At 36.1% G+C, this 26,419-nt stretch overlaps 1 protein-coding gene across 4 annotated transcripts in view; it reads right to left on the bottom strand.

Annotated features, from left to right (window-relative positions):
• Window positions 1-26,419, bottom strand: part of PLXNA1 (plexin A1) — a 334,967-nt gene that overhangs the window by 26,461 nt on the left and 282,087 nt on the right. For 3 of the 4 annotated variants that reach the window (XM_070936902.1, XM_070936904.1, XM_070936903.1), the window contains 5 exons: window positions 19,319-19,575; window positions 14,676-14,742; window positions 6,405-6,551; window positions 2,406-2,565; window positions 98-201 (listed from right to left, as the gene is read on the bottom strand). In XM_070936902.1, coding sequence (XP_070793003.1) covers window positions 98-201; window positions 2,406-2,565; window positions 6,405-6,551; window positions 14,676-14,742; window positions 19,319-19,575 — 735 coding nt within the window. Of the gene's footprint in view, window positions 1-97; window positions 250-2,405; window positions 2,566-6,404; window positions 6,552-14,675; window positions 14,743-19,318; window positions 19,576-26,419 lie in introns of all 4 variants that reach the window. The other variant, XM_070936901.1, reaches the window with a different exon arrangement.

The raw sequence follows: 26,419 nt of genomic DNA on the forward strand, positions 1-26,419 counted from the left end.
ATATGATATAAATGTATGTATCTTATTCAGATAGATAGCATATTCAGATGCCAGGTCTCTTCCACCACTGCTGGCAAAAACTCAAGGACAACCACACCTGGTAATGAGCTAGAGTGTTGAGTCTTTTCCAGTCATTGTCGATCTTTGTGGTGACATCTTCATCTTGAAGAATTATCCGAGCCATCCTGCCCTGCCGCCACTCTGCACCGATGGAAGAGAAGGGCATGGGGTCACTGGGGATCGTGCTCACTTTGGACAGATCACAGAATGAAAGGCATGGAGAGCATGTGAATGAGGCATGGCAGAAGCCATTTTAAAAAGCCACACCCCACTCTAAACCCCATTACGGTCTTGCTGAAGTTAGCAACAATAATGCCAGGAAAATCTGTTTGGGATCTAATGTAATAGGGCTATTTTCTTCTTGGTGACTTGGATTTCCCACACTTAGAGGAAAAAAAATGGCAAATCAATTCTGAAGTGATTGCCAAGGAAGCTGTGGTTGACGGAAGTGAAAGACAAACTCAAAAACAACCCCCTGCCCACAAAACTTCAAATTATTCAACTTCACAACCCAATCGGAGGAATTTTCAAGAATATCTCCAGCTTAATCAACAACCTTCTGCTTTAAAATCCTGTGAGTCTTACATATTCAGTGATCGCAAGCATTGTCATCTCAACTACTGGGATTATGTCAGTTTCCCTTCGCCCTGAAAATATTTAGTTCCCTACTTTATTCATATGAGATTACTGTTCTCATCATCTCTCAGGTATTACATCTTATTACTTCTTGCAATTATGAACTTGTTTAAAATGCTAACCTAGAATCAGCAATACATCATAATAACATTTTTCTTTGAGAATGAAAAATGACCTTCCTTGCATACCAAATAGCATCTGTCTCAAGCTACACATTCCTTTTATCTAGTTTTGACTCATGTAGGTTTCAAATATGAGGGCTTAATTTTTGGAGCAAAAAGTTGTTCAGGTGTGGTATTCACCTCTTGCCCATTTTTATGTCTTTAGTTTCTTCCCAAAGAATATTATGGGCTCATTTCTGAGGGAAAGACTTAGGGGCGATAAATTTCAAAAAGGAGAATCTCTACCCAAACTGTGAGTCTTTCTTGCTATTGGATCCAGTTTTAAATGACAAATCTGTTTTTTCACTTGTGGATTAAAGCAAAATTTATCATTGCAGTCAAGGCACCAAAACAGGTTTACCAAATTTAGCTAATCTTCCTGCAAATTCTGCTATACAATGGGTCTAGTTTCCATATATTAGCCATTTTAAACTATTATTGTTCTATTCCAATTATTTCTGCTAAGGATGATGAAGGGATATCATCATCACCATCCTCATCCTCGTTTGTATTCTATCTGATAACTGAATCACAAAAAAGAAAATCTATTTCTTATAGGTGAATTATCATTAACATATTTTATGATATTGTCACTATTATGCATATTTTGATCCTTAATTCTTAGAGAACTTAATTCTATTCACAGTTTGCTAAGAAAATACTAGGAATGTGCCAAATGGGAAGAGATCTTTCCAGAGAATTCCAGAATGTTCCATTTTCTTCTGAATAATGGTGAACCTTTTCCAGACAGTGCCCTTCTTGGAGACAATTCAGTAGTTTGGGAAGTAAATCTTTCTCTGCTACAGCATCTGCCTTCTGGAACAGCATCCTTTTCACAATTTGCTTGATCCCCATACCCAATCCTACTTGCCTTCAAGAAAGTCCTCAAAAACATAACTCGTTCTTTAGAGCTTGGCATAGGGGCCCTCCAGACGGTGTGGGGGGGGTTGTTTTTTTCATTGCTCACTCTGACCAATTTTTATATAACAATTGCTTTTTCAATTTTCAACTGTGTAAATTATCCAGAGTCATTTTTGGGTGGATGGAAAAATAAATAAACAAATTATCTTCTAGAAAACCATACCAATTTGTAGCTCTTGCTCTACTCTTCCTCATATAAAGCAGAGCCATTTATCAAAATACTATCAATTGAGCTGCCAATAAATAAATAAATAATCAATCCTATCTCTTTTCAGCCTCTGCCTATTCTCCTGAGTCATTAGTTTGAAATTGCCATCAAGTTTGATAGTTTTAAAATATGGCCTTAGAACATGCAGGGAGGTACTGTATCTATCAACAAGTATAGAAGGTCACGTGTGAAGAGAACTGTGGGGAAAAGAAAGTAAAATGGCTACATTTATACATACAGGTGGCAAAGATAAAGAGTAGCTTCTGAAGCAGCCACATGAGCCTGGAAAAACATGCAGTTCCTTTAATGAAATAAAAAAAAAATGATGCATCTTTTCTATTGGAGTTTTATAACCCTTATGTCATGATTATAATATGAATCCACTGTTTATCCTAACCACACAAGAAGCCATTGCTCACCCAAGTCCATGTCTCCTGCTTTGGGTCTTTGGGAATATGGTACTCCTTTGTACACAGCATCCAACAGCTTTTCCTTCACTTGTGTGATGGTATCACAATTTAGGACCTTGACTGGAATTTCAGGAGCATTTTCATTTTCAGGATTCACACAGTTTAGTGTCTGTATAAAAGGGAAGAATAAAAAAAACTTAACTATCCATTAGCGGTGGCATACAAGGAAAACCAACCAGGGTTTGGAAAAAGTACCAATATAAGCTAAACTATAAGATACCCATATGGGCAAATCCCAGACATGCAATGGAAAATATAAGTATAGAGCAAAAAACAGAGGTGATTACTTATAAAGAGCTTCTTTTTTTGGAAAGGGGTAAGTTGCAACTGAAATCTTTAGATGAATTAAAAGAAGAAGGGATAATTTATACTTGGTATGGTCAGCTTCAAGCTAGATGGAGGGAAGATCAAAAATTTGGTGTTATGCAAAATGAGGAAAATCTGGTGAAACAGATTACAGATCAAAGCCAGATGCATATTAAAAGATTGTATAATGCATTATTGGAAATAGATTCAGAAACGGAATTGGTTAAGGATTGTATGATAAAATGGGCACAAAACTTTCAGGAACCAGTGATGATGGAAACGTGGGAAAAGATTTGGGTCAGAAATGTTAAATTTACACAAGCACAAAATTTGAGAGAGAATTTTTATAAAATGTTTTATAGATGGCACTTAGATCCTAAAAAATTATCATGTATGTACTCTAATTTGCAAGCTAAATGTTGGAGATGTGAATGTAATGATGCAACCTATTATCATATATGGTGGACCTGTAAGAAAATCAAGGCATTTTGGATAAAAATTTGGTGGGTGATGCAGAATATTCTGAAAAGAAGGTTGAAATTTACTCCTCAATTGTTCCTATTGGGTATAATTATGGACTGTACAGTATCAGAGACTAAATTGATTTTGAATCTAATATCAGCAGCTAGGCTGTTGGTAACGCAATATGCGCTACCAACTATTTGCCTACTATTGAAGAGTGGATATTGAAAGTAACGAACCTAGCAGAAATGGCGAAAATCTCAACGTACTTGAAGGACTATACACAAGAAAGATATGTAGTGGAATGGAGAAGATGGATTGACTATATTCAAAATAAGTATCAGACAAGAAAATATCAAATAGCTTATGAATGAATGTTAAGTATTAGAAGTATTATGTTATCTATAGTGGAGTTAAGGTTTCGGGGGGGGTTAGTAGTCTGAGGATAAGTAGGTTAATCTAGCTTATGATTGTTAAATGAAACACCTTGTATTTTGCTCTGGGAAGTCTGGGGGGATGGGATGAGGGGAGGGAAAGGGTGGGGGGAATATAGGGGGGAAGAAAATTTTTGTTTTTTGTAAAACTTTTCAATAAAAAAAAAAAGGAAAACCAGCTGAAGATGTTTTACAGGTGGCATATGTCGCCTACAAGGTTGGCTAAAATCCATCCAAAAAATAGCCCACTATGTTGGAAATGTAAAAACTCACAAGGTACCTTTTACCATCTATGGTGGACGTGCCAGGCGGCAAAGAAATTTTGGTCCAATATCAAGAAATGGCTGGAACAAATTACTAATCTACAAATAGACAAGAAGCCAGAAACTTTTGTGTTGGGAATCTTTACAAAAATATACCCTAAAGAAATAAAATACTTGTTGATACATATTCTAACTGCAGCGCAGATAACCTATGCCAAAAACTGGAAACAGGAAAAGATCTCAACAAAAGAAGAAGTAATGGACAAAATTACCCAGTGCGCTGAAATGGATAGGCTAACAAAAGAGTCAAAGGAAAAAGAAGAGACAGAGTACTATAAAATATGGGATAAATGGTACCAATGGTACAACGTCACTATTGAAGAAACACAATTAGAAGAAAGATAGAATAGAAATGTAAATATGTATACAAATAATTCCCTACGGGCGGATAAATTTATAGAGGGAAACTTAAAAAGAAAGATATAATCTCAATATATATTATATAGATTACTAAGGGGGGAATTCTTAAGGGATGAAAGTAAGGGGGGGAAAGGAAAAAGAAAATTATTAGAGCAAGATTAAGGGGAATAATTATAACCGTACTAATTGGAAAACTAATAGGAAACAAATGCTTCAAAAGTTTAATTTATTTACATGTTGTTTGTTGTGTAAATGTTTTTATATTTGTTTTATATGTGTTTTAATAAAGTTTATAATTTTTAAAAAAAAACTTAACTACCTTCTTTCTTTTTTAATGATTGCTTTAGTTTTAAACATATTTTTTTTGGTAATATGAAAACTTGGTTTTGTAGGGCATCATGGAAATTTCAAAAATAAAATAAATATAAATACATTTGTGTCCTGGAATGCTCTGCATAACACTATAGCTTTCCTCAGATGAAATGGATGACAGGAAGGGCTGTCATTAACCTGTCTTGAAACGCATCACTCCACTCTAATTAGGAAGGAAATCTGAGGGAGAAGCTTGTTGGAGAATGTTCTCATTTGAAAATAGTAGGGAAAATCATAGCCGACATAGATCACTTGGTTGCAACAGAAGGTTCAAAGTCCAACTTTAAGCATCTCTGAATAGGAGAATCTCCAGTCTAAAAACCTAAAGTAATGAATCAACTATACTAGAATGTACATGACCTGACTTAGTAAAAGGCAGATGTCTATACTTCTATAGCTTGTTATGAATGATGCATATGCTATCTAAACCTAGCATCTCTATTTGTCATGGTTCATATTCCTGGATAAAAAAATAATTACTATGGTTCTTATATGTGGCACAAAGGAAGAGGGTTTTTTCCCCCTTTGTTTTAGGAAGAGAATTAATATTAATATTAGAAAACAACTTTTATTTATAGCCCACTAGGGCTTTAAAGAATGTGGTGTGTCTGTATTTTAATGCCTATCTTTTTTTTCTTCCAAGGATTCAGACTAAAACTTTAGTACTGGGAATTAACCCAATGTTTCTTAAAGTTCTGCAAGCATCTCTGAGGGATCTGAGAAATCAAAAGTATTTGCCAGTCTTTGCTGGAAAATTATTTATTTAGCGTATGGCGTCTACAGAGATCATGCAAATACAAATTTAGTTTAAATAAAGTATATATCAATATAAATATGGATATGGATGGATGCATAGATCCATTCATCCATATCCATATTTAGGTAGGTAGGTAGGTAGATATCTAGATAGCTAGATAAAAAATATTCATGTGAATTTTACTTCGCTAGTCATTGCAGATTATGGGGGTGGTGCTCATCTCCATTTTAAGGCCATTGAGCCAGAGCTGTCTGAAGACGTTTCTGCATTCATGTGGCCAGCATGATATTACAGAGTGCTGTTACCTTTCCCACCATAGTGGTACCTATTTATCTGCTCGCATTTTCATGTTCGCATTTGCAAGAGCTGGAGTGAGGACAGGAACTCACCCTGTTGTGTGGCACTTGGGTCTCGAACCTGGGCTGCTGGCTTTCCAGCCGACAAGCCTCATGTCTTAACTGCTGAGCCACCATCACACACACACACACACACACACACACACACACACACACACACCTATAGAACTGTAATGGTATGGATGTTATAATTCAATATCTAAAGAAAAAAATGTAACATTAAAATACCATCAAACCCCACAAAGTTAGCAGCAGCAAACATGCCAGTTTTAATTTTAAATACGGTATGTATCAATAAATATAATCCATTGAAAAGAAAAGCTCTTTTGGGGTCCTCCATAATTTTTAAAAGTGGAAAGAGAAAAAAGTTTAAGAAGCACAGGACCATTCTATCAAATGTTTAGAGAATACCAATAAAAATTAGAGAATATTCACACCTCTCATTCTCTTATTATTGGTCTTGATGAAGGAACAACTACCTTGTTAAATAGTGATTCCCCCCCCCCAGCAGAGTATTATCAGAAGGCTAACTCAGAGGACTAAGACTCCATCCTAGTTAAATTCCCACTGTTACTAACCAACATTTTGTAGTCAATTTGTTGCCGGATGAGCTTGTCTTCACTCAGGGAATAGCGGGCTTCTCCAGTGATGGCATCTATAGGCCCCTTCTCCATCTGCTGTTTGATGGCACAATACAACATGAACAGAGGTTCACCTGCACACTCCTGAAGAAAGGATAAAGAGAAAGAAGGGCGTTCAATATAAGCTTATGCTTCATTTCCAAAATAATTTGCATAGGTATGCACGAGAAATACCATAGTTGCTATTCTTGTCTTTTAGAAGAATCTGCATCAAAGGCTGATTTTATTAGCCATTATTTCATGCTTCAATTAAATGATTATTTTACAGGATGCTTGCTGTAGGACAAAACGTATGTACACAGAAATGACCGGGATTGAGCAAGGTCAGGATTTTGTTAATTATTAATTCAATACAGTATTGTCTCCAAAAGTAGCTCTACTTGCTTTGGTAAGGTTTCTCTTGTTAATCGCTCATCCAAAATAGCAGTTTGCTTATTCAGTCTAAACTTTTAAAAAGGAAAAAAAAATCCTTACAGTATTTGCAATAAGCAATTCCTGACTTCTCCCCCCACCCCCCATCCCCGTGTGTGTGTGTGTGTGAGAGAGAGAGAGAGAGAGGGAGGGAGGGAGGGAGGGAGGGAGGGAGGGAGAGAGAGATCTCTCCAAGAAATACTTTACAAAAAGGCAGTGAAAAATGTGTATGTAAACAACAGTTTCAAGAATTTCACTGAAGGTCAATGAGCTCCATGGATTGTAACTTAATAATGGCAAACCAAGCTAAGGATTCAATATTTTAAGTTCAAATGAAGACCCTTTCAGAAAATTTGATTTAACAAGAGATTTAAGTGAAGAGCAATACACAATGATTTGAAGGCTGTATTTTCTGTGGCATCTTTATAACTAAAATCCTCAGAGAATCTAGGAAGCATCATTTCTGGCACAGACTCTATTATTTCTAGAGCCTTAAAGACGGCAGCCCAAACCTGGCCTGGTTTTGAAAGCACATTAAGAGCCTCGCTTCTGAGTTTCTTGAAGAGGCTATAGGCTTTTTAAAAAAAAAAAATATGAAAGAGATAAGATTGATTGAACAACCCCTGAATTTTTTGTATTAGTGTAGGTAGAATATGTGTTCTATTGCTTAGAACACATATTCTAAGCAATACAGATTACACAAGGCGTGTATAGGAAATAAGAACTTTGCTAGGACAACGGCAACAGCCCAATCAATCCTCAGCCAATCAGCACTTCAGTCAGAACTTGCTCCTTAAGAAAAAAACAGATGCCATCAGATCATTCTCTATTTTTTCACACTACGGTTACAATCTCTAGACAAAATAATTAAGGTATGCAGATTTACTTACGGGACCGCCTTCTGCCACCGATAGCCTCCCACCGGCCAGTACGCTCCCACAGAGAGGGACTTCTCAGGGTGCCGTCAGCCAGACAATGTCGGCTGGCAACTCCCAGGGGGAGGGCCTTCTCTGTGGCAGCACCTGCCCTCTGGAACGACCTGTCCCCGGAGATACGTAGGATCCCAGATCTCCGTGCTTTTCGCCATGCCCTTAAAACTTTTTTATTTCATCAAGCTGGGCTGGCGTAATCCCCCCTTAGATATTTTTGGATATTTTTAACTGTAAATTGATTTTAGTTGGGGTGTTTTAAATTTATTGGGCCAAAATTTGTTTAATTCTTTTTTAAATTTTTAAATTTTGTATGTGATGTTTTTATTCTTGGCTGCTCACCGCCCTGAGTCTAGCAGGAGAAGGGCGGTATAAAAATTTAATAAAATAAATAAATAAATAAAATAAATACTTCTAGTTTGTTTCTTAAATATTTTATTGCTAGAAGCTCAGAGACAAACTTGCAGCTCCAATATCTCCTCCAAATTTCTCAACTCAACTGTGAATTTCCCCACTCCAATATTCTACATTAATCTGTATTTCAATTAAGTCCTGTAAATTTCTTTTATTCCTTAAAAAATGTTATTAGTCGTGCTGCTAGATTCCATATTTGATAGTAATGAGGTCAACTAGACAATCGTCTGATGGTTTGAAATAAATGCTTCCTGTTGTTTCCTCTATAGTTCCTAGTTCATTTCTCTAGGTGTTCTCTGCTGTTCTTATTATATAAAAAAGCAAATACATAATCAACGAGTCAGCTTCCCTGCACTGATAAAAGCAACACAATTTACTCTACTCTGAAAGAGGCAACCTTATCTATGTCCTGCTTTTTTAGAAGTGTAAGAAAAATAAAGTACTCAGATTTCAGTTAAGGGAAATGTGCTAGGTCACAGTGCTTAGATGAAAGAAAGAAAAAATTAGAAACTTTGAAGGGTGCGATATTATGCAATAAGAGATATTTGACAAGGGGCTGGATTGTTTATGAGAGAAAGGAGTAGCAATGAAGAGTTTAAAATTATTAGGCTAAAAGAGAAATTATTCAAAGGAGGAAGGGTACTATTCCAAGAACTGCCATCTGGGAAGAAAGATAAGGTCTCCAACATTTATAGATTATTATAGATCTGATCTGTAACGCTGCTATGTAGTTAATTCCCAAAATATTGCAGTACTTTGAACAACTTCAAATTATGAGATGTTAGGAACCCAGAGGCAATATTCTACATTACCTCTATGGAGTCTCCTCTTATTCCGGTGGCCACCAGCACAACAAATTCTACTTTGGTGCAAAGTGAGCCCGCTCTCTCTGTCACCATATGCTGTTAGCATCTCGTTAGCATCTGCAGTAATTAAAGAGACAGCTGCTAACGAGCAGGAACAGGCATACATCATCCCTAGACCTTCCGACAACACGCCTGTCTTTGAAATTATGTTTCATTTGCAAACTTGGCTTCATTAAGTCTGCTTGGGGGGAAAGAAATGTGGGTGCTGCGCTGTTTATTAATAACTGTCTTGTCTCCTCGTAATGCACAAGCCAAATGATGACCATCCGTTAACAGGCACACATGGCAATTATGATCCATCCTAGAAAATGCTCCCGTTTTAGTCCTTCTCTCTCCTTTCAGGTGAAGCCAAAAATATAAAGTTTCTTCCCAGGCAGTTTTTGATTGCTCATAAAAGGTCACTGCAAACCGCTCAGCCAGAAAAATGCAAGTCTAGGCCGAGGATAAATTGAAGATGGCTCCTTGGTCACATCTCGTTTGTCTATTGTGTTTGTCTGGCATATCGTTTTCTACCACTTGCAGTCAGCTGACAAGCCACGCATTGCTTTGGGGCTGTTTGTGCCTGCCTTTTCATCAGGGCTGTTTAAAATGCTCATAAGAGCAGTGGATTGCTTGTTCAAAAGCACCTCTGGGGACTAACCCATTTGCCATTCTTATTCTAGAGAGGTTTGAGAGATAGTATGCATCGTGCAATGAACAATAAAAAGAAAAGTTCTGCAGTTCTTAAAGCTCTGGATTAACCTGTTAATTACTTTATATTTGTTAACTGATGATCTTGGGCTTTCTGACTCTGAACTTGTATATCTATCTTCATCAAGCAACAGTGGAAGAATTTTTTTTTTTGAAAAAAATTAGTAGATTCAATATTTATTTGAAGTGGGAAGTAGCAGAATTTGACACAGGCTTACTAAAAAGCAGAGTAGAGTTTCAAACTAATAGGGATTAAGCCATATAAAATGAGGCCATTGCATCTATCTAGAAAACCAATGTGATTGGCTTTCAGCAATTCAGTCTTATGCCGAATAATGTATTAGCCAGCTCTTTGTTATTCATGGATTGTTACCTCCCAATGACTCCAGATAACCCATTTTGGCATTTGGCTATTTTGATTAGTTTTCCAACATCAAAAAACAGAATTGCTTTGTCTGTTCTAATGAAAGATACACAGACTAAACAGGATAGTTACCAGAATGTGTTGCATACCTACTAACCCTGTCCATATCAGACTTCCCTGGAGGCCTTTAAGTTCTGCTCATGAATGGCAAAACTGGTCCTGGCTTTCTGTTCCAAAGATTAATGTCTTAAGTTCAACTATGCAGAACTGTCAGTAGCTTCAGAGGCTGCTATAGCTTCCAGTGTACCAATTAGGTCATTTTAGATACTGGTTTTTATAATTATTTTGGGCATAGCTAAACCACAGGCAGCCTTGGAAAAGCCCTGTTTAAAAAAACTAAGTATATTTCACAAACAAACTAAAATAATAAATAAATAAATCCATTCCTAGCACAATATGCTGCCTTGATAGGAACATAAACTAAACCAAAGGGAACCCACTAAAGCACAATTCACTGAGTTTCCCTCCATTTAAATTCTAAATTCTGCTTCAGGCTGCTTAGAGCTCTACATCCCTCTTTCTTCTTCATAAACACATCCACCACCATCATTTTGTTAAAAAGGGGGACATATACCCTGACATCTTTTTATAACAACCTCAAACCTTTCTCCCTTTTCTAAGCAGCAGGGATTAAGTCCTGATCAGAAACATTAGAAATAACACTTCATAACTGAAGAGGGAACTGCGTTCATGTATATAGCACTTTCCTCTAGGGTCATAAAAAAAATTGCTGCTCAATCTTTTAAGGACACAGATCTAAAAATTCCATTATGTCAAATGATTAGGAATGCTCCTGCAGCCAATATAGGATGCATTTTATAAAATGAGCTTGTGGTTTCAAGCTCAGTTCATCTAGAAAAGGAACCAATGACAAAAATAAAACAATGAAAAATCCTACAGACAACTTGCTATTGTGTTTATAATGATGTCTACATGATGCTGATGATTCCTACCCCAAAATACAGTTAAGTGTATTTTGTTATGGAATAGCCATCTGCTGACCTAGTGTCCCTGAGTAACATAATCAATAGCTACATTCGCTAGGATCTCAATGAGTTGCAAGCCAATATACGTGGAGAAAGGAAGAATGAGGTGAAACTATAGGAATCAGAGAGACGTATGAGCTTGGCATGTGAATGCCTGTGCCTATGCAGAGGCCTGAGGCAGTATAGCTAATGCTCACACAGTGTCTTATTGATGAGATTTAGCTCATCAGGCACCTAATATTGTGCATTTTTCAATGCTCCTCTTTATCTGTTTCGCTTTCCTGTTTCCCTAGGATGGCTCATTAGGATGCTGATAAATGGCACTTGAGGCCTCAACAAAACCACCAGTCCCAAAGCTTGCTGATTTCTTGAAGCTGGTTATTCCCACCTTTTCTGCAGCAGAGACAGCTAAATGGGAAATGGGGGAGTGAAGAAAAAATATGTTGTTCTCATCTCTCAGTGGGATTGAATCAATGTATTATTTTGGCAAGCTAGCTTTTCTCTGTTTCACAGGCCTGGACGTGTTATTATATAGTGGTCACAAGGGAATATATAATCCCATGTGACCCACACAGTTATACCTTTGGGAATACTTTCCCCCAATTTGATGACAGAACAGCCAGCAAGACTATAAATACAAATTTGCCCTGTGGCATCCTGTATGAAAAGTCAGAGAGCTTCTTAGAAAGCCTTCCTTGGCACTGCTGTTCTGATCGTCAGTCATTGTTGGATCAAAGATATGGACCCCCCCTGAAGATCAGAGCCCTGTCAGCATCCCCGAGTGACATGTTTTCACGAAAATTTGCTGTCTACGTGAAAATATAGATATTTTTACTTGCTTGATTTGCCTGCACAAGTTTGGGCTAAGAGATTATAAAACAAAACCCGCTGACATTCTGCTTGCTTGCAAAGCCTTTTCTAAACATCTTAACCATGCCTTCTTATTTGACAAATATTTGCAATATTCACCCACTAAAACCTCTCAAGAGGGGGAAAAAAAAGAGAGAGAGAGAAAGAAAAGAAGATGGGTCTTTTCTTTCTTAATACATCAGAAACCTGACTGGCAAGACATGTTTGCCTAACATTTTAGATGAAGCAAGACTTGGGAGATCACTCTTATTTTTTCCTCTTTTTTTATACCACAAGACCGGTAACACACTTTTATTATGTCCCTATAAGCGCCCCCACTGTTATTGCATGAATCTTTTCTCCAGACATTCGTTTATGAGAGCTGTTGTTTGCAAACATTACTCTTTTCTACTGAAAATCCTCAGGTATATAGGGTGTAAAGATGACAACGAGTGATGGATTAGGAAAGCTGGTCCATTTTTGACCAATCTGATTTTTGCTTCTTTCTTTTAACTGTCTGGTTTACTATAGCTCTCAGGAAAATAAAACCAAGTAGCAGCAACATGACTGATAGCCCCATGGTGGCGAGCTGGGTTTTGGAACTTGACAACTGCAAGCAAGGGAAATCTGTGAGAAATTCACAACTTGGAAATACATTTTACCTATTTCTGGAGTTTGGATCAGGATATATTTGAAAGAAGTGGGAATGTACCATTATTCTTTAAAAAAAAAAGAAATACCAGACCAGCTCTTGGAACATTCCATAAGCAGTTTGAGGCATATTTACTATATTTCATTCTCCTTTGTTTGAATCCTATGTTGAAGCACAGTATGTAATAAATTGTAAGTCATGACCGTATTTATGGTTTCTACATTTAATATACAAAGTATGGTAACAGTACACTTGTGACAAATCTACCAGCTAAACAATTTCTCCCTGACAGGAGAAGTAAAACTTATCATCAGCTTCAGATAGTACATATAACTGAGAATTTGCTGTTAGTTGTACTACCAGTGTAATATAAACAGGTTTCTGTTTTTTTGCTAAATTTCCATCCATCCTTTGTGCAGATACTTATGTTCCATGACTTCACCACCATGGATCAAACAAGTCAGTCCCTTACTTGGTTCCTGCCAATTATTATACTGTATAAAAACACAGCCAGAATAAAATAAATTGTGTAGTTATATTTGGATAATTTAAAACAACAATATCAGAAAAGATGTTTAAAGAGAGGCAAAAGTTTGTTGTTCTTATTCCTTTCCAAATCGTTATACATTCTACAGCAATGTAGAAATTTTCAAGGATACAGGATGTCCCTAGAAGCAAGGAGTAGAATGCCTGTGACCAATGGTATTAAGTTCCTCTCAGTTGTGATTGCTTGCCATCTGCATAGCTTTCTACTTGTTCTGGAAAGCAGCCAAGCTTCCTTTATTTTAACAAGGGATGGTATTCTTCAAAAAGCAGCTCTACTCTGTGGCATAGCAACTCACTGAGTAAAACTCTGGCAAAACCCTATTATTTAGGCATCACTTTTGATTTATAGATCTGTAGCTGCCATTAACCTAGGAATCCTTCTGTGCCTCAAAATTCCTTTAACACACCATGTGCTCCAAAAGTTTTAAGTTCATTTGCAGTACAGCAGTTCAAAGCTTTACTTCAGGCAATATTAAAAACATTCTCTGTGCTGAAAGAATCAGAATTTTATTCATGCCTACTGATTTTGCTAGGGAAAACTGAACCAATGAAAAATAATGACATGCTAAGTGATTATCAAAAGAAAAAACACCCATCAGCAGGACCACAATACTACCATAAGAATCCTGTAAATTATTATTATAACTCTGGTTCCAGAGTTTCTTGAGAGGTTGGTGTGGTGGAATGTAGTCTGGATTCCCAGTAGGAAGGAGGCGACATTCCAGAGGAACAAGAGATAGCAAAGTGTAAATAGTATGGTTGGAAGAAAGCGAGTCAAGACAGTTTCTACATAGAAGTTCTCAGAATGTATCTTTAATGATGCAAGTAATTGTTTCAGTTTGACAAATTTTCTGTCTAAAGGCAACAAACATTAATGGAAACTCCTTAGAAATAACTATGTTTCCTTTTTGGTTTGGGGGGGCTGACAGGGGGTCCCTTTTTTCTTGAATTCATGATGTATTTTACCTAAATAAGTTCTCAGTAGCTCTCTTCTCCATGTGTATTTAATCCAACATATCCATCAGTGCCGCAGATGGATTCAAAACAACTTTGCACAAACCAATTCATAATGAAGATTAAAAATGGTGGAAAATGGAGATTTTTTTAAATCAAAGCAGAACCTTCGGATTGCACCAAGAGAAAAGATTTTAAAATAATATATTGAACATTTTAAACATTTATAGCATTAGGTTTTGTAACAAAAGGTTTTAGCAAGGGATGGAAAACAGCTCAATGTTGTTATTCTTTTTTGTAGAAAATGAAATCTGAGTTGTACTTAGTACCAGCCCTCAGAAATCTGAGGGCTGAGTTCTTGATTCACAGCATAGTATTTTAGCCAAATATACTGTCAACTTTCAACAGATAAAATATTTTGACAAATGGGTATCTCATCCTTCTCCCAGACACTCTTAGTGTGGTTCACACAATGTAACTTTCTTACCTTTAGGAACTTATACAGAAGGAATGTGAACCAGTTGGTCAGCATTTTTTCAGCCACTGACTCAGTCCTGTAAGAAAAATAGAAAGTAAATATGATGACAAGAAATTTCAGAAGTCTGTGATCCCTTGAAGTCTTAAAACATTTAGTTATTTGTCTTAAAGATTTAAACAGTCAAATTTTGAAAGGCAATAAGTTTAAAACAAAAAGGAATACTGAGGTTATTATGTAACATTAATGGATAATCTTAATAATAGCCAATTCCAGTTTGGCTCCATTCAGTCCATTCCAGTGAAACAGGGTCCTCTCTCTATAAGCTACATACTATTCGGAATAAAAAGTTTCGGTCTACCATCATCAAATCATTCAGAGTAATATAGGGTACTTGAGAGGATCCACAGAATGTTGTAATTCAGAACCCAATTTAGGCATCTTATCATCAATTCATAGAAATAGAAAGCAGAGATGAAGGAAGTCACATTTACAAGTTTTCTATAAATTCTACACACTTATACCCACTGCATTGTAGAATGCAGACAAATCCTGAACAAATTTAAAACTTGAATAGCAGTGAAATATTTATGTTGGAAAGAACTCTGTAAAAACCACAAATAAGGCTATTAATGTTAAATGCTATTAACAAGACAGCAACCACTTACATTAAATATCATGCGATGGATTACCCAATGGTCACTAAGAGGAAACCTCCACCCAGAATACAACACTAATCACTGAGGGCAAAGTATGAGTATGAAACAGTAATGAAGGATGGGTAGATTCCTCCAGTTCTCAAAATCCATCTTTGTTTCTTAGAAACAATCAAAGGACTTAAATCAATTTGCAAATCCCAGATAGGGACACTCTCTCTCTTCTGGTTCTTGCCTTTTACCACTGGGAAAAAATATATTAAAGTGAGACATCCAAAAGGACATGTGGGTTAAAAAGCTCATATAGCATCAAGTGAGTTAAGAAGCTTAAGTGTTTACAACAGAGATATGAATATGTCTGTTGTAAACATTAAGATTAACATATTTATCAAACATTTAAACTATGCACATTTATTCAGCATGAAAAAATGCAGGTGGTTCTGATTGAAATTGTTTCTTTATACTTTTTTTTGACTGCTCCATCTATTAATCATCAGATCAGCTATTTCATATTCAAATGATCACAAAAGCACAAGCAACACTAATGACCTCAAGAAGGTAACAGCTTTTTCATTGCTATAAGGAAATGGGGAAAGAGTGTTATTGAAAAATAACAAAATCACCACAATCTAAATTCCAATTCTCTAAGTCTAGAAGCTACATGGATTCTGAGTAGTCTACATAAAACAAAGGAGCATCAGGCAGAAAGGAGCAGTTAAGTAGTGCAGATTGTTCTGAACAGAACAGGACCATGGAAAATGTTATTTCCTGACCACCTTCTGCCTTGACCAAATGAAGACAATGTCTTCACATTTTGGCTTTCTGCCTATTATATCCCTCGTTTGCTTTCCTCACAAAAATAGGCCTGGTAAGTTGTGACAAGGGTAGGAGTGGAAATTGTTGGATTCAAATTTAAACACAAATGACCTAATTTCTACTTCCCAACTAGTAGATATTCTAAATAAATCCCTCTCCTTCCCTTCTGGTATGCAGCCTGGTTATAAGATAAAGAATGACAGCTTGCATTCAGCATGATAGAAACGCTAGTGTGGAAAAAATGTGTGTCCCTTAAAAAGAGAGGGGAGGAGAGGGAGAAGTCTGAAATAGCTCAGATAGTTTTATAAATCCAATTGTTGGAATAAACTTGGCTCTGAATAAAAATAACAATATTCAGGTTTTTGCCACTGTTCTGAGATGGCTTTCTGTAGTCAAGGCTTAATTATTAGATTGCCATATGTCCATAGGACTACATTTTATAATACAGATTTCACAGAACATGAATGTTAAGGCTTGATGTAAAGGCAAAATCTAGCTTGAGAATAGCTCAGAGGAAGAAAGTTCTAGATCTAGAATAAAACTTTCATTTCCTATGCAGGAAGTGATACAGGAAAAGACTATAAGATCAGGACTGGGGAAATAAACTTTATGAATGATACTGTACACATCGAGACCACATTATTTATCTATCTATCAATGTTGCCTAGTTGCCAATCTCACCAAAAGCGACTCTGGGCAGCACACAACAATAATATTTTAACATTTGCTGTCTCTTCTTCAAAACTAACTTTTTCTTTCTCTGTTGTCTTGTGATCTTGAATCTATTTTTCAGTTCTAGAATATATTGATATTGACACACATATACATACATGCATGCATACATACATACATACATACATACATACATACATACATACATACCAGAAGTAAAATGTTCAGAACCCAGCCTCTTTAGGGATAAGCTGATAATGAAGTTGACAGTATTCACAATGTGGGCTTACTTTATACATTATCTTTAGGAGGCATATACTGTTTACAGATTTAAGAAAGGATAATATATGTGATTATATCTAGAAGCCAGAATTCACTGAGGTTTCCCCATTGAATAAAAGTGTAGCAAAGAATCATTTGTCCCAATGTAATAATATAAGAAACAGTACCAAGTTCCAAAAGAAATCCTTCTAATGTGTAATCATATATCCGTCCCCAACTTCCGTTTTCCTTCTTTTAAAAACATGCAAAAAATGGGCATTGTTTTAGTAATGTCACACTGCTACATCCAGCTAACGGAAAGATTATATGTGACAGTTCAGATTGCCACAATTAAATTACTATTTGAAGTAGCTGACATATGACTTCAAACACTCAGACACATGAATTAACTGAATGCATGAGAAGATCCGTTTGGCAATTCCACTATTTGATATGTCCACTACATGTTTATGAACATGAATCTACCTTACTGTATGTACATGGCAATGTTCTTTATAAACCTGTTTTTGTACAACAAATAAAACTACTATTTCATCTGTGAACTGATCTAAACCCTAAGTGGATAAGGAAATTAACCTTTGCAAAAGTGGATTGTTAAAAGCTCAAAAAAGAAAAAAAAGAAAAAAGAACTTAGCAAATCTATATTATAGTACACATGTAATAATTTTTTATCCTGCAGTTAGTTTTTTTTTCCCAGGATGCATTGGGCTATAATTCAGTAAACCTATCTGGCTAAGGTTTAAAAACCTGATGGAGCAGAACAGACACATGAAGGAAATGGAATACGCTCTTGACATGTACTCATTTCCCGCCTGTGCTGAGATAATACTCAGGAAAATCTGCTTATTTTATTCTGAAACAATCACTTCTTAGAGGTTGAAGAAGCAGTCTTGAAGAAACAATTGGGAAAGAATAACATGGCAAAGAGAGGCCTGATGCACTGCATGCAGAAAGAGGATGTGTAAAATAATAATGGCTTGCTCCCTACCAACCATCAGAAACAAATACCACTGAAAGACAGAAACTTTGCAATAGATGTTATTTGTGACGAACTAATCAACCCCGGATTTAGAGACTTTTATAAAAATACAGTATCTACCATGTTTCCTCGGAAATAAGCCCTCCCCGGATAATAAGCCCTCCCCCAAAAGCCCTCCCCAAAAATATTTAAACGCATGTGCAGCCAGTCCCCACCATTTCCTCTGGTTAGGATCAGGGAGACAGAGCTGGAAATCAGGTAAAATGGCAAGAGGAGCCCCGTCTTGCTCCACGTGCCCCAAAATAATAAGACCTCCCCGAAAATAAGGCCAAGTGCTTATCTCGGAGTTCAAAAAAATATAAGACAGGGTCTTATTTTCGGGAAAACACGGTATGTGGCACAGTAGTGGTAACCCGCAAGAAAGGAAAATGGAAGAAAGGAAGGAAATAAGTTGAAAGAAGGAAGAAAAAGAGAGCAAATTGCAAAATCCTCTATTCCTTTTGTTTGCCTTCTGTTGAGTAAAAAAAACAAAACAAACTCAAATGCTAACAAATAAAACACAGCAGTAAGCCACTATTGCAAATCAAGCATACATTTGTCCTTTCAATGCTGTACAATAATTTACATGGTCATTTCCAAAGTTTTTTAAAACTTATTTTCCCTTTGATTTTTTTACATCACATTTTCATGGTTATACCCATCCCCCCCACAGAAACTTATTATTCATTTAATAAAGCATATAATTATTCTGCAGAGAATGTTAACACAGAGTAGATATTGTTGAAAATGGTGCATAATGAAGACTTCTACATTAAAATCTCATTTAAAAGAGATGCTGACACACTCAACTGTCTGTTCTCACATTTAACAGAAATCTGATATCTCTGTCTACTGAAACAAACATTTCCTCCAATCTGTTTGTCACCTTGTTTTGATATTTGACTTGCAAAGATATGAAAATATTCTAGCTTCTAAGTTTTTACCACACTCATAAATGTTCAAATTCATAATTGAAATACTAAAGGCCAAAAAAGTCTCCCCTACTTGCTCAGTTTGATGAATATTCCATCTAATAGCAATCACTCTGTTTTAGAGAAATACTCAGATATGAAAATAACTATTTATGGGTGACAATCTATTATTTTAGTGCTAAATCTATGGTCAGAATTGTTGAAAAACACAAAATACCCTGACATCAATGAGAATCCACACAAATCCTTTTACTAAGAGGATCCTATATAAATGCTCACCTCCTCAAGAGCAATTTGGGATGGTTCTTGCTCTCCAAATTCTTTTCAATCAGATCTGAGAGAAGCTGTTTCAGCACTCCAGTGGCATATTCCATCTCACCCTGTAGGGCTGTCATAATTAAAGAGGCCACATTACCCCGGTCACGCATGGAGAAGCTGCGTTGGGCCTCCAAGGTTCGAATAAAAGTTAACAGGAAGTGCTTTTTGTTCAAGAGCTGCCCAAAGAGTGTCAAAGACTTCTCTACATTGGCCTGGACCTGAGGAAGAGAAAACACAGCAAGTTACATCAGAGTATTTTAATGATACAGCAAAATTAGGAAAATCAGGTACAGAATCAAGTGTGACATTGGACATGTAACAGACCAAATCATGGGGTATAGCCAACAAATAAATGCAATGACCAATAGTCACTTTTTAATGTTTATTTCTAATTACATGTGAAGACATCTTCTCTTTGTAGGAATCTGAGTCCAAATCTCAGAATTTAGTGTACAAAACAAGAATATGGCCCTTTAAATCCTTTTAGCTATGTCCTCCCATCCAGTGAATCTACTTTTTTCAAATACTTAACTATTTAAAAAGCTCACACTGTGGATATCTAATATTTTGTCTGTTAAATTGTCAATTCATTAAAAGCAGCCTATTCTAGAAATTCCACTTATTGAACAGATATTCTCAAAGACTGCATACATGAAATACATGTAATTTACAATTTTACTTGTAAGGTTTATTTCAAATTTCCCCCAAATTTTGAGATCATGAATCAACTGATCTTGTTTTCAAATAATACTGGAATTGATCTTTCTCTTTCTCTTGACTATTTATTGTTCAATCCATTGAGCCTGTGCCTTTGTTCATGGACAAAACACAAACGTTCAGGAAAGTGTCAGTAAAAAATAATAATAATTTGAGTGCCAGGAAACATCAGAATTGCTTTCTGTCCTGTTTTTCAATGTAGTCGTGCACTTCTGTGCATACAAGATGTGAATAATAAAAACAGTCAAGCCAGGACAGGGTACTAAAATGCATGGATAACAGTTTGGGGACGCATTTACTAATGGTTAAATCCAGAAGTTTTCTCTTCTCTTTCCATCTTGCTCTCCTATTGCTCCAAATCTGACTCAAATTCCGGCCCATGCATTCATTAAATGTAATATTGAAAGAGAACAATTGGCTCACAGTTCTCTTGTCTAGTATCACATCAAATTTACTGAAACAAAGAAAGCTACTGTCATACCACTTTGGGCCTATGGGACCGAAGTACCAACATTCAATAGTAGGGAGAAGACTGATCCAGATAAGCAGTTTATGAAGGCTGTCATTAGTTGCCACTTAATGACAGCAATTGAGCCAGCAATTCCATCACTGAGCAGTCATTAAGTGAAACATCATGTGACCATACCTGCTGTCTTATGACACAGCTTCCACTGCAATCATTAAGAGAATAATCTGCAGTCATTAAGTGTGACATTCCGTGATTGGGACTTGTGTTTTACAGTCTGCTTCCCTCTGACTTTGTTGGAAGCTGGCTATGAAGGCAATGGCATGACTGTGAGACACTGCGACTGTCATATATGTGTGCTGGTTGCCAGACACCCAACTTGCAATTATATAACTATATGAGGATGTTTTAATTATTGTAAGTTCAAAGGCTGATTGTAAACCTACTTCTTCAGCACTGTCATGAGTTGAATGGCTGCTAAACAGGACAATTGTTAACTGAGGACTATGTGTATTTGGTTTTCTGCAGACATCAACTCAAGGAACATCCGCAGACTAATTTATTATTTAAATACTGTATTTTCATAGGCATTGCAGATTCCTTACAGTGCAATCTATCTTGATAGGACCACAGAAAATATAGAAGCTATTAATGATATCTGATCAACATCAGCATATTTGTCACAGTAAATTTAAAGCCAGGAACATACAGAAAAAAAGAAACTACATTATAACAGAGGATAACGCTTTTTTTAACATTTACAATACAGTTGCATTGTACAATTTTCAAGAAAAGACATGATTTTTTAAAAAATCCCTCACCTTGTATACTTACATGCCATTAGATTTTAAAATTTTATCCAATAAGCATCCTATCTCCATCGCTAAACAGGAATTGCCAAAACGCTTCTGATTTGACCTGGGACTAATTGCCAGATTCCTCCTGGCTAAATCTGAGCATAGCAAACAGGCCTACAGGAAAACTTGATCTTTTGCACTTTCTACATATGGCTATAAATGTTACCGTCTGTCCCTGAGATTTAGCAATGGAATTGGGTCATATGGTATATCTAATCATGAAGCAGAAAATAAATTACTAAATTTGAGCAGGACATCTGATCTATAGGGAATCGAGCAGAGAAATATTTTTATTTAGCTACAGTTGTAGTCTACTTGGTGCCTCAGTTCCATACTTATACTCAGGAAACATCTGAACATAGGCAGGCAAAAAACTGTATTATTTGGGCTACTGACACACTGTTCAGTTTCCATATTTTTCCAAACAGGTAAACAAAACTAAAGTGAACACCTCCAAAGCAAACACCCACCTTCCTCTTGTGAAATAAGTGTTTCAGGGCAAAGATTTTTCATTTCATTATTCCGAAAAGTGTTTTATACTGATGGCAAAATATGAATAATAAATGAAAATTAAATAGATTTATGTCCCATGTTTCATTAATACAGCTCTTGTGGATATTAAAAGCACAGGGCAAGTACTGTTTATCCTCTGAATAGTACTGTATATAGAATATGGATTACAATTTGTACTCATATTTCTTAAAAATAAGTGTGCACAAATGAAAATATTATCTTCAATCAAGATTATTCACCAGCTGTTACCAACGGTTATTACTGTCAACGGATTGCTTGCAATTGAGGATAGAGATTTGCTTAATGGCCACGCAAATCACATGAAAACACAAGACCCAATTGGCAATGGTTTGATAGTTTGAGGACAATTGAATTTTTTTTAAAAAAAAAAAATAGTATTTCAGATTGGACAAAGCAGTTGTACTTCTAGGAAATTTTCAGTGAGCCCTTCCTCTGTATTTACCTTAAGAAGTGAGATTCACAACCCAAATAAAGGATACTTGCAAGACAATCTTCTGATTGTCCAACTTTCTCCTCGGAATCTAAACTCTCCTAAGGGATGAGTATTAGATTCAGACCAAGCCTGACTCCTGTCCCAAATGAGACACTTCAGAGGTTCACCACTCTACAGGTCTCTGAGTTCAAAGCTGAGCCAAAAAAGCTGCTCTAAAAAAGTGATTGGAGAGGAGGCATGAAGTGTAAAGTAATATTGTTTGGGAGTTGGTCATTGTTATTAACTTCTGAAATCCATTCCATTTATCCAGAAAAAAATTGATTGTTTTCTGTAATATCTGCTAATGCCATATCTTAGAATATTCCCTAAGTCTCATTCTCTTGCATCTGAATTATAAAGTATCTTGATTTTTATACGTGCCCTGTGTTACTAATTAGGTAAATTATTTCCCTTTGGCCCTTCTCCTTCCTTTTGTCCTAGCTAGCATTCCATAGTTTTAATGTACCAGCTCTACTTGGTCAGAAACTGTTAAATTGCTGGTAGCGTTAGGGGAAAAAGCTCCGATTTATGTCACAAAACGACAGTAGTTATTTTTGTCCTCTGTGACATGTTCATAATAATTTGAATTTACATTTATCAGTTATAGCAGGAACCCACTGCACTGAGAAGCACTTCTGCAAATTCATTTTAATATCATTAACACAAAGTAAAAAGTGGGAGATTATCTCTATCCGTACAAAAGCAGCTGTTTTCAACAACATAGTTGTTACAGAAAGGACGCCATTACACAGGGTAGTAACCTCCCATATGTTGTCAGTGTTTGTGTGTGTGTTTGCGTGTAAATAGGCATGTGTTTACTTTAAGTCTCTCAAACAACCAATTCTCTCTCCACAATGTGTGCACCGTGTTCTTGAGGCACTTCAAGGCAGGGCCGTTTTTATTCCCCAATCTTTCTAAACCACAGTTGGGAAATGTGAGATTTAAGATCATTAACTGGAAAAAAACAATTCTGGATTTTTTTAGTGATAGAGTTTGTTTGAAATGCAAGGCAAAAGGCATCGTGTCTGAAGTGTTGCAAGCCAAACTGACTGACCTAGTTGCTTCTATGAGGAATTTGAATTGGCCCTAATTCCTTGTTTTCATTAGGGGGAAGGAAGGAAGGAAGGAAGGAAGGAAGGAAGGAAGGAAGGAAGGAAGGAAGGAAGGAAGGAAGGAAGGAAGGAAGGAAATTCTTTTCCTTAACAACGGCTTACTTCTCCATTCCATTCAAATTATCTCAAAATATGCTTCTTTCGGAGGTTCTATGTATAACGACTGAATAAATAAACATGAGGAAGAGGGCTGTATTTTAACCCGAGTTGGTCTTAATCGTGATATGAAAATGCAAACCAGTGTTCTATTTATGGCAGATATCATAAGTGGCTTTATGCAAAACCACTGTCTCAAATTTTCACTGATCAAAATAAATAATGGCCTTTGCCTGCTTCATGAAGTTAAAGGAGGATCACACAGCATCTTCTTCCTTGAGCAGTGTGCTCAGCTTCCAAGAACCCACAATAGCTGATAAGCTCTAAAGCTTGCCTTGTCCTAAACAAGTTGTCTTATTACAACTGCTCATAACAAGCATAGCAGAGTGGTGATGCTGTATTAGTAGAAGCAATAGCACAAAACATCTGATATACATGATCTCAGCAAGCTCGGCTAGTTATGAAAAGCTCTGAAAGCAATGAAACAACACACATTCTCTCTTTTTCCTTCCCCTACCCATACTGTCACTCTTTTTTAATGGGTACGTGTTCATTAACAGAAGTAAATGAGCAATAAAGCATGATGGCTTTAAGTTTTCATAAAAGTAATAAAACAGCAACTTAAATCCACAAGAGGAGTTGTACTTACAGTGCAACAAATTAGTTGGGGGGGGGTCATGCACAACAAGTTAGCAAGGGAAAAGAGAGACAGATCACATATTCCTTCCTTGCCATTTGCAGTAACAAACATTATTATTTTCTAGTTAAGACATATGAACACAAACTTGTCATATTGATTTTAAGAATTGCTGATGTTACATTTGACATAGTAAGATAAAAGGCAATCCGACTTGTCTTCTTCCATGGGGGAAAAATCCAAAATTGACAATTGAATATCTTTATTAGGGCTGAAGAAAACAATACAAACAACTTTCAGAATCTCCATACTTTGTTGGAAATATAAAAACGGGAAAAGATGTTTTCAGAATTATATGTATCACATTTCACATTTTGTGAGATGGGTGCGCCTACAAATATGATGAATAAATAAATAAAGTGACAGGGAACTTATTAGATCTGCTAATTGGGTCAGAATGTTATTCATGCTGCCATAAGGGCTGTCCCCCAGCTCTGTGAATATATTTGTGTTTGTATGAATCATGCTGTGTTTTTTTTCTTTCTTGCAATTTAATTTTTTTTCAACCATTTTGCATTCTACAATACATAGTATAACTGGGAAAGGCTTGTATCCTTATTCATTTACTCATTATTATTTTTATTTCGGAATTCTGCCAGATCAAATCTATAAACATTTTTTTTTGTTTTTCTTGTATAAGACACCGTTTTATACTTTACTATATAGCAATAGTATATAGTATAGCAATCTAAATTATCCTTATTTACCTTGAGAATAACTTGAAAATGAAACTTGGATGGAGGAAGCATGCTGAGTTGACTGTAATAATGAATTGTGAATAAAGAAAGTTCTGTTAACATGAATATTACAATACAGCACTTCCTATTTGGTACTGTTGGCATGTTATAATTCCATTTTTCCATTTGCAGGTTATCTTTGTACTGAAAAGTTAAAATCCCTCTCTTGTGCTTGATGTGTGCCCTTTATCTCTCTCTTTTCCCTCACAATAATTAAGGAAGTAATGACAGACAAAGTGTGATCACAACAACTTCACTGCCAAGAGTTGAAACACAGATGGGCCAAAAAAACGTTGACACTCCCCTCTATGTTTCACTTAGGATAAAAGCTAAACTCCTGATTGAGGTATGAGTGAATCTGGAATTCCTCAATAACTGTGACAAAAAAACGGGCATTTCCAGAACAAGATTTTTTCTGGAATACCTCCAAGATAGAATGTCTTCAGACCTTGCCATTGTTTTATTGCAATAGTCAGCCTCTATCAAATGTACATAGTAAAATCTCACAGATCATGAAATTAATCTCCTTGGCTATTTTTGCTTCCTTAAAGACATAATGGCTCACAAAAGATTTTATAGCTGTGATATGCTTCAAGCCAATGGCATAATTCTTCAACTTCCATACCCGAGCTCAGGATTTTTCTGCCAAAAAAATTACATTCTTTGCTCAAAATAAATTCGGCCAATTCACTAAAACCCATAAGCAAATTTATGTACCCCTCAATACATGCGTTAGTTGTGCTTTATTCTCAAAACAATGCTTGAATTCTTGGTTTGGTTAACAAATAATGATGCAGTCAGTATGAACAGAGAAATAAAAAGGCATTATTGAAAGCAATGGGAACAAGGGTCATAAACTCTTTAAAAATAAGATTATTTGCAAGGATTAAAAAAAAAAAAAGCTCCACAACCAGAAGACAGCTCTCTTTCTTTTTTAAACAAAAGCTGCAGGCATTACATAAACTATGTATTTGTTCTTACATTCCACCTGAAATTCTGTGCACAAAAAGTAGGTTTTGTCTTAATACTGTCTTCCCTGATGTGGTGGCCTTTTAATTTTCTAATTTTCACCTGTGTGAAACATCTCGAACAAGATACAGAAATCCACTGAAATTATTTGGAAAAAATCTAAAGGAGTAACAAATAGAGTATCATTGTGGGAATTTAAGCAAAGTTGACCACAGGGAGAAGATATGAACAATGCTTTCCTAAACCAGTTTACCAATTCTTCAAGAAGGCAGCTTAGAGTAGCAATGGGAGACTTCAATTAGCTTGCTATTTGCTAGAAAACTAACTCAACTACAAGTGGAAGTATCCAGAGATTTCTCCTTTCTCTTACTGACAGCTCATTTTTCAGAGAGTGTAATAAGAAAC

This window comes from Pituophis catenifer, unplaced genomic scaffold (genome assembly GCF_029215685.1).
Source record: "Pituophis catenifer annectens isolate HBS135680 unplaced genomic scaffold, rPitCat1.0.hap2 SCAF_2, whole genome shotgun sequence".
Classification (NCBI taxonomy): Eukaryota; Metazoa; Chordata; class Lepidosauria; order Squamata; family Colubridae; genus Pituophis; species Pituophis catenifer.